General features: G+C 42.2%; 1 protein-coding gene across 2 annotated transcripts in view; it reads left to right on the forward strand.

Moving 5' to 3' along the window:
• Positions 1-16,441, forward strand: part of KIF5C (kinesin family member 5C) — a 150,719-nt gene that overhangs the window by 56,758 nt on the left and 77,520 nt on the right. For both annotated transcript variants that reach the window (XM_032286340.1, XM_032286341.1), the window contains exons 3-7: positions 478-551; positions 8,782-8,886; positions 13,439-13,487; positions 13,770-13,825; positions 14,526-14,613. In XM_032286340.1, the coding sequence (XP_032142231.1) occupies positions 478-551; positions 8,782-8,886; positions 13,439-13,487; positions 13,770-13,825; positions 14,526-14,613 (372 nt within the window). The remainder of the gene's footprint in view (positions 1-477; positions 552-8,781; positions 8,887-13,438; positions 13,488-13,769; positions 13,826-14,525; positions 14,614-16,441) is intronic.

Genomic DNA, 16,441 nt, shown 5'->3' on the forward strand with positions numbered 1-16,441 from the left:
TAGTCTGCGCCAGCATTTAAACTGACCCACATTAAATCTTCAGGAAAGAAATTCTATTCTTCATCTCACTCAGAAACTTAGGGCATAAGAATAATGTTGTTGTTGTTTTTTTTCCCCAACTGATCTCAAGAGATCAACTTACAGAAGAAAACTCAAATATCCTTCTACTTAAAAAGTTTTCTGCTGTATGTCTCTGTCTTCATTTTGATGTCATTGAGAGAAAGTGTGTCTGCCTCCTTCTTCATTAATATATTCTGTGAAATGTGAGTCTTATTTCTTTCTATTTGTAGAACAACGGAGGCCTGCATTTCTGCTCTTATCTCGTAATTCTACTTAAAATGCACATGGAGTTGAAATATATCATTTGTATGAAAAATGAGATAGGCCATTTAGAAAATGTAATTTTAAAATATGCAACCTACACCAGCATATGATCAAAGTAATGAGTTAATTTTAATTTCTTTTTCTTGTTCACAGATGTCCTTGAAGGTTATAATGGGACGATTTTTGCGTATGGGCAGACTTCATCAGGAAAAACACACACCATGGAGGTAAGATTACAGTGTGCTCTAATGGAGATGACTGAATGGAACTGACGCTTCCAGCAAAACTTGAGGTGCACGTGACTTCCTTTACTGGGAAATAGAGATGGGTTATGTTTGACCAATTAATTGTATCTTGGAGAAGTTTTAAAATAGCAGTAAGAAATAAAGTCTTAGGAATTCAGTATTTTATAAAGGCCTTTGTTGATAACTTTGTCACAGTAATAATACGTTCTATTCAGAAACAATCATTGATAAGCTAAGCGGTAGAGTGCTCATCCTTCTGGACCTCAGCCTCAATCTAACTGGGAAAGCCTGTTGGGAAAATCATTTACCCTGGTGAAGGCCCCCAGGAGGTAGATCTCTTAGAATAAATAAAAAACTGTAGGTCAGAGATTTTTAAAAGTTGGCTTGTGGACCACATTCAGCCCACAGACATATTTTTGTTTGACCTGCACGGTATTTTTTTAAAAAATAGTAGGTGATGTTAAAAATGGGGTGATTTCACACAATTCGAATTTTCCATTTTAGGTTGAATATTCTGAAGATCTGGCAGCACTGGGTGAATTTCACCATAATATAAAATTCAAGCTTCACTGCTCACTTCATTGTCCTGTTCACCTGTTTGTTAACATTTCTAGTGCAGAGAACAGCTGCTGTCACCTAGGAGAGGCTCAGTTAAAATACTCATTAGATATTTGTTAGTATTTGTGATCAGGTACCTGTGGTGCTGGCCCTGGCTACCCCATGTATATGGGGCTGGGCTCTCCATCGCACTCACACCCAGCCCACTTCATGCACACTGGGGTGAAGAGGAACTTATATTCAGCATCCTTCCTCATTAACTTACATACTTGCTCCCTGAAGGCACTTTACGGTATGTCCCCAGCTCCAATTGTTGGCTGTGGAGCTCTGTGACTTCAGTCTGTCTTCCAAACAAGGCAGATCTGTAGACAAAATTGAACTCCTTTGCCTCCTTTTTCCACATATATATATGTGTGTGGAATATGTGTATATATGTGTATATTCCACACAAGGTATATATATACACATATATGTATACATATATATATAAATATTTCACATATGTATATGTGTATGTGTGTGTGTGTGGAATATGTGTGTGTGTGTATATATATATATATATATATATATATATATCTCACTGAATCCTATAGGGCCTTCAAAGTCTGATAATTCTTCTAAAGGTGAGGCCCACTGGACAGGTGAGGAGAGGTGGTGAGTGTGGTTATATAAGAAACTGCACAGAAGAAGTTTGGGGAATTCAGCAGCAGGGTAAGATGAATCCTTAATCCTTCCAGCTTAGGTTTTTCATTTACGATGCCCTCCTGGGAATAGCATTGAGACAGCTGCTGCAGAATCAGTTTAGCTTATGAATCATTCCTATTGAAGAGGAGATTTCAAAGGCACGAGGCTAAAATCCTCCGGGCTCTGATGTTCTGCTCATCCTGATTTCAAGTGTGGGGTACAGTGCCGGGGGATCTCATTTCTGCGGTGCTGACTCTTTCACACATTTTGCTGAAGACAAAGTGGTTCAGAGATTGCACAGATTAAAGGACACATGAGGTTTATTTGTCACTTCTTTCTGACTGAGCAGGTCTTTCCCCTGACACCTGAGTGGCGTCAGCCCATCTCCTCCTCTCACACCCTATGGCAGAACGTCTTGGAAACGCCAGCCTTGCCATCCCCATGCTCCAGCTCCAGCCCCAGCCCCAGCCCCTTGCCTTTCCCTCTCTTACTGGGTCCCACACTCTTGACCTTGAGGTTATAGAAAAGTTCCAGTTCTACATTTCCTGGGTCCCACTTACTCCAGCAGCTGTGGACAAAAACTCCCTCATAGGTTAGACAGCACTTGAAAGAGAGATATGGTGTCTAGTGAGGAATTCAGCCAGTCTGGAGGGTTTTGTTTTGTTTTAATTACCAAACTATATACAATACCAAACCAAAAAAAAAAAAAAAAAAGGCAACCCTCATTATTTAAAATCCCCCACACCTTAAAAGGTCACTTGACCTTTTAAGCTTTAGGATTAGGAAATATAAGGTATTTGCTAAATGCCAGAAATTTAAACTGTAAGACATTGAGAGAGAGAATGCTCCCCAGTGTAAAATCTCATGTCGGGAGAAGATATGGATGTAGGGTGATGGCAAAAAGCTATGTCAGCTTGCAGGCACAGTGGCTCATGCCTGTAATTCCAGCACTTTGGGAGGCCAAGGTGGGCAGATCACTTGCAGTCAGGAGTTCAAGACTAGCCTGGCCAACATGACGAAACCACATCTCTACTAAAAATACAAAAAAATTAGCCAGGTGCAGTGGCCCATGCTTGTAGTCCCAGATACTCAGGAGGCTGAGGCAGGAGAATCTTTTGAACCGGGGAGACGAAGGTTGCAGTGAGCCAAGATTACACCACTGCACACCAGCCTGGGCAACAGAGCAAGACTCTGTCTCAAAAAAAAAAAAAAATCTAATATTGGAGATATTTTGCTAAACTAGAGGCTCTCAAGCCCTCTGTGTCTTACAGTGTAAACTCTACAATGCTTGCCCAGCGAGGACTCATGGGGGACCTGAAAGGAACTGGGTTCTGGACAGGTTTCACCTCTGGTTGTCTAAATTCTGTCACCTCTTCATCTTTGTCTGTTTTAAAAGGTCGATTGTAATGAGCTGCTTTTCTTTATTGTGACTTTTTCAGATCACATACTTGTGTTGGAAAGAGTTGATGTGGATGGGAGTTTTTTCCTAGTGCCACCCACCCCCTCACTTAATCGAGTTCTTTCTGTAGGGTAATTATAGATTGGAGAAAAGGTAGGGGATATTTTCAGAGGAAGACAGAGGGAGGGAGGAGCCCCAAGCCGAAGTCATAGATACTGCAGGAGACCAAGAAATCCAGGACTCTGGAATGCAATTAAATCAAAAAAGCCCTACAGGGTCTGCATTCTCTGAAAGGAGGAATTTATGTATTCAAATTATACATTGTGATCTTCCAAAGGCTTTTAGAAGGGGATATTAACTCCCTGAGTGCCCCTGAGTGGACAGAGCGGTCACATTTTAAAGCTGTTTTTCACTTTAATCCCCCTATTTTTGGTCTGACATCCAGTGGTGAATCCATTACCTTGTATTGAGGGGAACAAACATGTAGATAAGCCTACATAAAACTGGAAAGACTAGCTTCTCAAGATGGAGCATTTAAGGTAAATTTTCAGTAAATACATGACTCGCTGGACAGTGTTAATGCCAAGCCTGGTGGGCACCAACACGCAGAATGCCCTGGGCTTGCGCAGCCCACATCCAGGGTTGGCGCTGGAGAGGGCACGTGGGTTCCAGCTCCAGCTGTGGAAGAGGGGACTGTTCTTTTGTTCAGTGTGTGATGCTGGGAAGGGCCTCTCTTGGCCCCGTGCCCTAATTTGTGATCCTCTTCTGCACACTGATATATGGATGGAGATACCTTGTGCTTTTCTTTCTGCCCAAAGTGATGCCTGGAGGTCATCTGAATGGTGCAGGCTTCCCAGCCGCCCCACTGAGCCTGTCTGAGCACACGGTGCTCATGTACTGACGGGCTGACAGCTTTCCCGTCTTAAGTGTTTCAGGAAACTCTGCCCTCCTTGGGAGGTCGAGGAGGCATCTGGGGCTGGAACAAAGAGAGTCTTGTTCAATGGCTGGTGGCCTGGGTCTTGTTTCTTCTTTCATACGTGCTCCTAAAAGATCACATTCCATGGATCTTTTGTGGATAGAATTTGTGGATAGAATTATACAGGATGCAGTTATAAAAATCTTTCTCCTATTTGCTTTCCAGGAGAAACAAGGTGATGAAGCAACACATTTCTTTGCTCCTCAAGTTCATCTTTTTTTTTCTTTACTTTTTTTTTCTTTTACTGCCCACCTGCAACTGTCTTGATCGAGTTATATCAAGTTCATCTTTGATCCTTCAGCTAAAATATACGTTCACTGTTCTTTCTCAGTTCCTGTGCTTTGTTCTCCCACTCGCCTTCTCTGCCCACATCCTCTCTGCCCATCCCTAAATTTACTCATTCTTCAAGATTTGGTGTCCTGAAAGGAAGCCATCCCGTATTACCCATGTTGTTACTGGAACTCTGGGGAATTTCTGGTCTCTGAATTTCTATAGCTGTCAGCTGTTTTCCCACTTCTTAACTGCCCAGGGCAACTGTGCATTGTGTGTCTGGGCTGTGCATCTCATCTGCAAGGGTCAGTGTAGAAGCAGCAAAGACCTCTAAGGAAGACCTCTCTCTCATACACAAATGCACACACAGACATACCACACACCACACACTGCCCCCCACATGCATCATACACATACACACAGATGTATACACACCACCACATATATACACAGACACATCACATACCACATACCATACACTCCCACATACATTGTACATGCACATAGACATATGCACACCACACACATATACACACAAAGACACACAGACACACCACACACCACACACATATACACACACAGAGATACCACGCACCACATACTACCCCCACATACATCGTAGACATACACTGCAACATGCATACCACATACATGTACACACACAGACACATCACATACAGAAGCACCACATACAACACTCCCCACATACATCACACACACACACACACACACACACACACCGTAYACCACATAACCCCACATACATTATACACACACATACATATGCACACCATACACATATACACACACAGAGACACCACACACAATATACACACAGACACATAACACACCGTATACCACACCCCCAAATACATCATACACACACACAAACATATACACATCACACATATGCACACAGACATACCATACACAGACATACCACATACCACGCACCCTCCTACATACATCATACACATACAGACATATACACACCACATACAGTTCACACCATACACTATAAACCGCATATGGCTGTCACATACATCATAAACACACAGATATACACGTCACACACCACACAGCACATGCCACGCACACCTCCCATACATTATACACACACACAGACATATACATATCATACACATATACACACACAGACACACCACACACTGCATACCACCCCTCCACATACATCATACACATATACACATATATGTGCACACCACAAACACACCACATATTACACAGTATATACCACACAAGACCCCTAATACATCATAAACATACAGAGATGTAAACATCACACACATATATATGGACACCACACACCACACACTATATAGCTCACTCCCACATACATTATACACACCGAGACATACACACACACAGACACACCATACACAATATATGCATCATTTAGCAAACCCCCTACATACACACACACAGACAGACCACACACCATGCACACAGACACCCCCACATATACATGCACACATACAGACACACCCCACATAAATCACACACACAACACACACACCTACTCCCATACACACATACACACACAACCCATATTCATCACACAGACACAGACACCACATATCACACATACACAATACACACGCACCACAAAATACCACACACACCACAAGCACCCACCCACTTGCCACACTTCATACATTCATGCTATAGCACATAACTGCACACATACCCCACATCCATCTTACAAACATATATGCCTCACATCACACACACATGTTAATACTCCACATCCATCACATGCCCCCACACAAGCAGACATACCCCTCACACCCCACACATATATCACACACAGACATACACACACACATCACACATCTATATACTCCTCTGATACCACACACACACATGCGCACACACACGCACACACATGCACACACACGCACGCACATACACGCACACACACATGCACACACACACACACACACACACACGTTCCACATGCTCCTATATCCTCCTCTGTATACACATGCCTGCAGATTGTTTCAGCAGGCCCAGTTCACTGCGTATAAAGCCCTTAACACCCTTGGGCGTCTGAGTTAGGTCAAGCAGCACAGCTCCTAGGCCTGCAGTAGATTTGAGTATCGCTTCTGTTCCTGTGGGGATGGGAGGCATTATTATGAGAACAGTCACCTTTCTTACACTGATTTTAGGGTGAGGACTTCAGAAAGACACAAAGTAGAGAGTGTCCTAGATTCATCTCTGGTTCTGCCTTGGTTCTTGCTCTGACAAAGACAAACGAAGGGACGTCAGCACTTGTATAAGCCAGGAATCAATGGGGAGATAAATCCATTGAAAGGGAAAGCATCTAGGAAAATAGATTTGAGTCAATTATCAATGATTTTTGGATTATCAATCCTTTTCTGGCTGTGGGCTACTGAGGAGAAGCTACAGGATTATCATGAATTATTAAAAAGCTCTGGAGGGCTGGGGTAGAGGACGTCTTTTGATTGGCTGCGTGGAGTCATGACATTTGACCAGATGGAAGTGATTGTTTCTGCCAATGATCTCCACAGTTCAGAGCATGTGGGGCCCATTGTCTAATTTGTTACACATTTATGATGGAATATACAGTTTAAAAGTTATCAAGATTTGAAATTGTCAGTCATTTGGCGCTGTTTTCTTTCCTAAGATATATAATTGTCAGGGATAGAAATGTGTTTCAGACTCTTCAGGTGAAATAAACTCCAACAACTTCTTCGTGAGAACCTGCTATGAGCTGAGTGATATAATACTAGCATTTATTTGAGCCCTTCCTGTGTCACTAAGCACTTCATATATCCTATTTAATTTAAATTCTACAATAATTCTATGTAATAAATGCTAAATCTTGTAAGCAATGGAGAGAAATATACATGCACTGGCCATCTCTATCTGTAGGAAGTATGCAGTCAAACTAAAAAGCAGTATCAATACATCAAACTATTTAGACTCTTAATAGATAAGGGCATTCTAGAGGAGTACCCATTTTCCCAGATGAGGGAGCTTTGCTGGAAGCCAGACTGCTAGATGTGGTGGCTCATGCCTGTAATCCCAGCACTTTGGGAGGCCAAGGGGGCAGATCACTTTGAGTTCAGGAGTTGGAGATCTGCACTGGCAACATGGCAAAACCTCATCTCTACAAAAAATACAAAAAATTAGCCAGGTGTGGTGGTGCACACCTGTAGTTCCAGCTACTAGGGAGGTGAGATTGGAGGATCACTTGAGCCTGGGAAGTGGAGGTTGCAGTCAGCCAAGACTGCACCACTGCAATCCAGCCTGGGCAACAGAGTGAGACCTTGTCTCAAAAAAAAAAAAAAAAAAAAAAACCTTGAAAATTCTCTGGGTGTACTGTTGGCACTGATCACTTTAAACCTTCAAACTGTGTGCTTGCTCACTGATGGGTTGTTTAACACGTGAGAACTTAAGTGCTTATTTGACGGTGGGCTTATGCAGAGACTCTCTGGAGCTTGTGTGTTGCTTTAAATGCTTCTGGAAGTCTTCATTAGGAGTTGCTGTCAGATCCTTATGGCATCTTTTCTAAAGTCTTCAGAGGTGGCAAATTCTAGACTTTAAACATGGATTCAGTATTATCCAAATAGAATAATTTATCCGTCCCCACCCCCTTAGATAAAATGAGTGAAGTAGAAAAGAGGGAAAGAAGAATATGAGACTATCTTAAAAGTAGATTTAGGTGTTAGAAACAGCTAAAAATTATTTGGAACAATTCAGACTGGTAAATATAGATTTTTAAAAGAAATTGATAAAACGTGTTTTCTTGATTGATCTCTTAAATGCTACTGAAAGTATCGCCAGAATAAGGTTCCTAGAAATTTTGGAGCAATGATGATATTCGTGAGATGATGTCTATCAGTTCTGAAGGTGATTTCATTAAAGGAGATTACCTTACTTGGACCTGCAGGCCCGGGTCAGTTTGTAAATACTCAAAACCCAAACCCATATATTCTCATTCCTTCTCCTGCTCCCTTTCCCTCCTCCTCCTCACACCACACTAACCACATAGACTCTGATTTGTTGCTTTGAGTGGCAGCTGGAGGCAATACTGTGGGACCTCAGAACTTGGCAGAACAAGTGTTTCCCTGCTGGATAAACAGACAAACACATTGAGTTATTCCACCCACTTCTGGTCTGTTGGCAAGTCAGGTAGATGCCCAGGGGAGCTGGCAGACACACGTGGGTGCTTCCCGCTCCACCAGATTCTGTCTAAGGAGCCCAGAGATGGTTCCTCCTCTCTCTCACATGTTTCCCAGCACCCTTTAACTGTCTGTGTTTGTATTTTCATCCACTAGGGGAAGCTGCATGACCCCCAGCTCATGGGGATCATCCCAAGAATTGCCCATGATATCTTTGACCATATCTACTCCATGGATGAGAACCTGGAGTTTCACATAAAGGTACGTATTACTGATTGGTCTCCAGAGAATACACTGGGCCCCAGTAAAGTTTCTTATCCCTCCTCCTTTCAAGTAGATATAAAAGATGATCTTACTAATTTAAATGGCATTCTGTGGTAAGCAGAGCCCTCTTTATTAGTGGCCTAGGCTAACAGTTATCTGGTGGGTTTGCTTAAAATATTCAGATAATGAAAGTGAAAGCCTTCTTTAGGATGAAATCATCTTAATAGTTGCCTGAATTCTACCGTTTATCCTCTGGATTTCTGTGGATATGACTGAAAGTGTTTGTGTTCGGGTTTGGGCAGCATTTCCCAACATGTGTTCTGTGGAACACGGTCCCTTGTATTATTAATGGTTGGCTAGCAGGAAAAGGGTTATAAGGCCGAACGAGCTGGGAAAATGCTTTCTTGAACAATGTTAAGTTTATCACAAGTTTTAATGTGCTCTGTAAAGGGGACATGTACTAGATTACATTTCCCTGCTTATTTGAATATAGACACATTTTCCCCCTTAGAGTGTCACAGACGTGTTTGGAGCAGAGTGTCACAGAGAACTCTGAGAAATGCTGGGAAAAGGAATTCTCCTCCTTTTTATCTTCCTCCTTGTATTTTGGTTTTGTTTTAAACCAGAACCTCTGATACGACTTAAATTTGCATTAAAAAAGGTATTTCTACGCTCTTACTGTGGCTGTTCAATAATAAAATTTGGTATTAGGGTATATTCATTGGAACACCTGTTTTGCAAGTGACCGAAAGGCACTTGCTTAAGCAAATAGAAGATGTTATAACGTAAGAATCTGACAGTGGACATTTTGTGGGGGATGAAGCGTGGAGGGCAGGAAATCTAAGCCCTGATTTTCTTTTTAAACAATTGAGATATTGTTCACATAACACAAAATTCATCCTTTTAAAGTGTGTAGTTTGATGGTTTTTAATGTATTTCCAAAAGTGTACAATGATGAACCTTGTCTAATTCTTGAGGATGTCGTCACCTCCAAAAGAGCCCACACCCGTTACAGTCCCTGCTTTTCTGCCCTCTTGCTTGACTTCTTTCTCTTGTTCTGGAGTATCTTTCTCTCTTTTCGGTGGGAGAAGGTGTTGGTAACATGGCAGCCGCTGCTCCAGCAGCCGCTGCTCCACCATTTCCTTGTTTCCAACTCCAAATTCCCTTGGGAAGGGGCTCATTGGCCCAGCCCACAGCAGGTGCCCCCACTTGCCCAATGAGCTGTGTCCAGGATGCACAGGCCGTCTGGGGCCCCCCACTGTGGAGGGTGAAGGGGCAGTTCTGAGAAGACTTAGCTGAGCAGAACTGCTAAGAGAGTCCCCTTCAGGCTGGGATCTTAGCACACCAGGCCCATCTGTTCAGAGATGAGGAAAGGGAAGTTTAAAGATGCAGGGTTAGGCTGATCGTGGTGGCTCACACCTGTAATCCCATCACTTTGGGAAGCTGAAGTGGGTGGATCACCTGAGACCAGGAGTTTGAGACCAGCCTGCCCAACATGGTGAAACCTTGTCTCAACTAAAAAAAAATACAAAAAGAATACCAAAAAAGTTAGCCAGGTATGGTGATGTGTGCCTATAATCCCAGCTACGCCGGAGGGTGAAGCACGAGCATCACTTGAACCTAGGAGGCAGAGGTTGCAGTGAGCCAAGATTATACCACCGCACTCTAGCCTGGGTGACAGAGTGGGAAAAAAAAGACACAGAGTTAGAAGGCCCAACTTAAACACAAAGTTATTGACAAAGCTAAAAATAGACCCTAGGTCTGACCAACTGCACATGCAATCCCTTTTCAATTCTAATAAACTTCTCCCCTTACTAACCACTGCATACCTTTTGTAAATGACAAAAAAGAAGGCAACAACTGTTTGTCCAATTATAAATTACATCTAGCAAATCACTTTTCCTTAGGATTCCTTTTGTTGGCTAAAGCCTGCTTCTCCTTCTTGCCAAGGTTCTTTATATCTAAGGATACAGAAGCTTGTTGCTTTGATGGGATCAAGATTTAGAAGCTTAGTGCTTCTTTAGGGCTGTTTGCATTTAAATAGCTTAAACTACTGCAGGGTTCTTATGTGATAATCCTGGAATAAGATGTTAAACCAATTACTGCCCTCAAAATAGGGTCTTTTGTTAGAATCTTATTAAGATAAAAACAGGCCTAACATGAAGTTGGGGGAGGAGAGGAACAACACTCTAAGTCTCTACGGCTGAATTTAACAGTCCAGACTTCTGTGTTGCATTTGTAGTTATGCTTACTTGTTTCATAAATAATAATTATAAATGGGCAAATTAGTTGCTGACTACTTTGTATTTTGAACTGACTAGTGAGAGGCTAAATCAAGAAAAAGAGGCCTGATCAAGGCAATATTGAAAATCTGCTCCTTAAAATAAGTCCCACAGAGGTTTTCAACTTTATTTCTGAACATCCTGTTTCTTAATGCCAAACAAGGCCTATTTGTTTTTCTTCTGCCTGGTCTCACAAAGTATTTGAAATGACAAAACAACAAAATCATTACCCTCACACATACACACACCAAAAGCAGAAATTAATAAAATCAGAATCCTGTTTCTGTTTACATTAAATGTGAATATGATTCTAATTGCCAGATTTGCCAGTATCTATTTTGTGACCTTTTGTTTTAGATGTAATTAATTTTCTCTGTAGTCAATCTATGGAAATAAGGCCAATTGTTTAAGATCTCAAAAATACTAGAAAAGTCTTAATGAAAATCGGACAATTCTGAAATAAATAGAATGGGCGGAACCAAGGTTGAGTTGGTTGCAGGAAGGGCTGGGTTAGAGATGCCCGGATTGGAGGCTAAACGGACCTGTAAGGATTCAGGGAGCATGGCAGCACGAGAGATTAAAGAAAGCTGTAGGTGTGAGTCTTTCAAATGTCACATAGGTGTGTCCATGAGAGACGGGCCTCAGGGACAGGGGAGTCTGACAGGTGTTCACGCAGGCAGATGTTGCTAGGGATACAGGCAACCAGGAGAGATGCCCAGCTACAAAGATGATCCAGGGCTCAAGCTAGGACCCCACATCTCAGAGTAGCTGGGATAATTCCAGGCTGGGATGGTTCCAGTCAGGCAGTTCCAGACCGAGGTACATTGAAGATAATGGACGAGGGCTGGGTCGGAGCTGGGATTAGTACTGGGTTAGAGTCTTCGCTTCCCCATGACTGGTCCAGAGCCAGGATGTAGGGATGCGGTTTTGCTGAGTAGTCACATTCCAGTTTTACAACTTTACAACTGTTTCCCTTTCTGCCCATTCCCTTGTTTAGATTTCAAAAGCATTTATGAACATAGGCCAGATAAAAGTTTATTGGGTAGGCAGAAGCAGATGTAAACAGAGTACAGAATCCTAGAGGGAGATTTTTTTTTTTTTTTTTTTGAGACGGAGTTTCACTCATGTTACCCAGGCTGGAGTGTAATGGCTCGATCTCGGCTCACTGCAACCTCCGCCTCCTGGGTTGAGGCAATTCTCCTGCCTCAGCCTCCTGAGTAGCTGGGATTACAGGCACGCGCCACCATGCCCAGCTAATTTTTTTTGTATTTTTAGTAGAGACGGGGTTTCACCATGTTGACCAGGATGGTCTCGATCTCTTGACCTCGTGATCCACCCGCCTCGGCCTCCCAAAGTGCTGGGATTACAGGCTTGAGCCACCGCGCCCGGCCTAGAGGGAGATTTTTTACATCGTAAAGCCCTATGGCTTCATGTGACAGATGGGACAGTTGAGGCCTAGGGTCTTGGTTAGGTGTGAATTGAGTCCCTAAGACCACGTATTTAGTTAAAGCAGGTCTCAGACATCAGCCAGCATAAGAATCACCTGCGGAATTGCGAACCAGATTCCCAGGCCTGTTCTCTAGGCTTCAGATTCAGCAGGACTGCAGTAGGGGTCTGGGCTCTGCAGTTCAGACAGGTTCTTAGGTGATGCTGATGAAGGTGGTGCTGTGGCTCAGCCTTGAGACTGATGGGAAGGCCTCCCTTTCCTCTCACGGTCTACCCATCTTTTATCAAGTCACATTTTGTTTAGATCTTTCCTGAATGCACCAGAGCTGCCACCATCACCGGCTCTCACCCAGTTACCTTTCTGAACTCTTGTAGGACCAAACGCACTGGCCCTGCCCTCTCCGGGCTTCTTGCATGTGAACTTTTGGATTAAGTCCCTCCTCCTTCATGATGCTGTCAGTATCGTACAATAAAGTGAGGCCTACTGATGGTTTTCTTAGTTTGCTTGGTGCTCATCTAGGGTAAAGACTAGAGTCCTCCTGTACATGGCTATCTGGCACACAATGTTAAGAACACCTGAATGACAACCAAAGGGAGCCGTGATATGTGGGGGTGGAGAGTGGTCCACACTTAGGGAAGCATAGAGCAAGCAGGAAGCAGGAGAATCCCAGTACAGCTGGCCAGATTCTGAGTCTTCACTTTGAACATCTCTTTTTACTCTTCTTAGCCATGCATGGGAAAAGCTTTCATAAGTACTAATAATGGTATTTTTGAAATATACTGTGGCATGTCTATTCCAAACTCAATTTGTTTTTAACTAGGTTTCCTATTTTGAGATCTACTTGGACAAAATAAGGGACTTACTTGATGGTAAGTAACCTCAGTTCTTGTCCTTTATCTGTTCTGTAACCAATAAAAGTCCAGGGAGGTTGAAATGATTTATCGCACTTCTGCTTAAGGAATTAATGAAAATTTATAGAAGTACTCTATTGCCTTCAGGACATATGTTCATTCTCAGCCAAGGCTTAAACTTGCATATTGCAAAGAGATTAGATTTACCTGTCCTTTGTAACAAACTTCCATTTTTTCTCCAATATGGAGTCTTTAACTTGTCTTTTCTTCTTTGCATACTGTCATTCTCATCTCTTATAGTATCCAAGACCAACTTGGCTGTTCATGAAGATAAAAACAGAGTCCCGTATGTAAAGGTATGAGAAAGACTTGATTGGTGATACAATTAATTTCTTTCCAGTCTCTGTCACAATAATTATTATATAAGATGCTCAGAATATTATCTGTAAAGAGCATATAGGTATTTAATCGGGCTCCTTAAGTTTAATATTCATCTGGTTTTAAAAATTGACATTTGCCATCTTCAATTGTACCTTTCCTTTATGACATTATTATTTAAACATTATTATTTAATATTATTCACATTTAAAGGGGCTTTGGCATTGAGTGCAATTATTTATATTTTGTAGTTGGAAACGCCTATTATAGCATTATTTGTGAAGCTTCAAAGTGTCTATTATCGATGGCCATAATGGTAAATAAATAAAGACAGAAGGCAAAGCAAAACTTCATCCATTTCTTCTTCTCTCATTGATTTTCTTCTTTGATTTTCTGTCTTCTTAAAGTGTTGCTGTTGAGTATTACTATGTGCTCAAAAACCTAGGAAAATTTGACAATTCATTTTTTGGTTTACTTCTAGATTTCCTAGGACTTGCTCAGACTTCTCTTTAATGTAGATTTCAAGCCCTGGGCAAGGAGGAAAAGTTGTTGGATTGATATTTTAGCCTTTCTATTTATCTGCACCTCTAGGAGATAAACTGGAAAATGTTCCAGTCTTTCAAAATATTGTTGCTTTTCAGCTCTTTTAATGGTGAACCTGAACTGATTCTCTTCCAGGGGTGCACTGAGCGGTTTGTGTCGAGCCCCGAGGAAGTCATGGATGTGATAGATGAAGGCAAAGCAAACCGACACGTGGCTGTGACAAGTAAGCATAGTGGTGCCGTTTCCTCCCCTGTAGCTTGGGAGACAGATGTCTGCCCCCCGACCGGGGCCCGGGTGGGGTGGGGGATGAGGTACAAATGAAAGAATGCATGGAAAGGTGGTTAGAGAGCAGTGCTCCGACACAGACACCAGGGTATGTGCGCTCTGAGTGTGTCTAGGCAGTCATAGGAAAGGGTGCCTTCTGCTGTCCACAGGGCTCTGAGGTCTTGGAGATGTTGGGTGAGACTTCCTGGACCCCCATAACGGCCTAAGCCTGCACATTAGGAAAGATAAACAACCAGCCAACCAAAGGGAGGGAAACAGTAAGCTCCTCAGTTTATTTATTTTAATCATGTTATTGTTCAGGTTAATTAAAAAAAATTCTAAACCAACAAATTTTTTAATACATTGCAGTCACACACGTGGAAAGAAGCCATGTTAGATTTCTGCCCTCCGTAAAAAAGAAAAAGAAAGGCAAGAAGGAAGTCAGAGAGCAGAGCCAGGAGCCTTAGGGAAAGCCTTCCGATGTGTTACCAGCAGACACATTCAGATGGCTCATTGGCTCTGCAGTTTCTTCCTCAGTATGTTCATTGCATCTCAGGGAAGCAGTGCATATGGGATTCGGGTAGCAGCGGGTCCGTGAAAAGATGAGTTATCTATCTTACTAACAGGGATGTGGACGAGTGAGAGTGACTTCATATGAACAGAAGCTGATGGAACTAAGGGTTTATAGCTTGCGTGAGGAAAAAAATCTGGAGAAGGGTGTGTGGACAATGTAATAGATCATACCGGGTTGAAGGTGCTGACACTAAGAAAGAGGATCAGCTTGTTCCGTTCCATCTCAATGTTTAGAACACCCAGGATTGTTGGAGTGATAGGGAGGCAGATTTCGACTCCTATGAGAATTCTCCAGCCCTTATAGCTGCCCCAAGTGCAGCCTGTTGCCTAGAGAAGTAGTGAGTTCACTGTTATGTTGTAAAAGAGATTCAGACATTGGTTGACTGACTGGTCTAGTCTCTGTAAGTCTCTTCTACCCAATGCTCGCTGATTCTGCGGTCCAGACCTGTAATTCTCAACATTTTCTCTATCCGAGCACAATGTATCAGATGATATTCATATATATAGCAACTTTCATAGGTGAGCCTAGACTTGGATAGTGTTCAAACTCCTCTTCTTTTTCTCATGCTTAAAACACACACATACGTGAAGGAATGTAAGGCAGATATTCTTATAGTAGTAGCATCTCTCATTTACAAAGAAGTTATTCACTCTGTTTCTGAAGGTATTTTTAGTCACAAATTATTTATGGCATACCTGAAACCCATTTTGGTGCCTTGGTTTGGAACTGCTAGTCTAAAAAAAATTGCTATTATTCTTATCATTCCAGTAAGGTTTTTCTTTTATTACAGTAACAAAATACACATAACATGGAATTTGCCATAACCATTTTAAAGTATGCATTTACATTACATTAAGTGCCTTCACACTGTGTGCAACGTCACCACCCTCCATCTCTAGAACTTTATCTTCTCCAGCCAAAGCTCTGTACTCATTAAACACTAACTCTTTATTCTCCTCTTGCCCAACCTACTTTGTCTCTGTGAATTTGACTGCTCTAGTACCTCATGTAAGCGGAATCATAATGTGTTTACCTTTTGTGACTTGTTTATTTCACTTAGCATAATGTCCTCAGGTTTCATCCATGTTGTAGCAAGCGTCCTTCCTTTTTAAGGCTGAATAATATTCCATTGTATGTATATACAACATTTAAAAAATTCATTTAACTATCAGTGGACACTTGGGTGGCTTCCACATTTTGGCGATTGTGAATA

Source organism: Sapajus apella, unplaced genomic scaffold (assembly GCF_009761245.1).
Source record: "Sapajus apella isolate SASKATOON/1434 unplaced genomic scaffold, GSC_monkey_1.0 scaffold18, whole genome shotgun sequence".
In the NCBI taxonomy this organism is placed as follows: domain Eukaryota; kingdom Metazoa; phylum Chordata; class Mammalia; order Primates; family Cebidae; genus Sapajus; species Sapajus apella.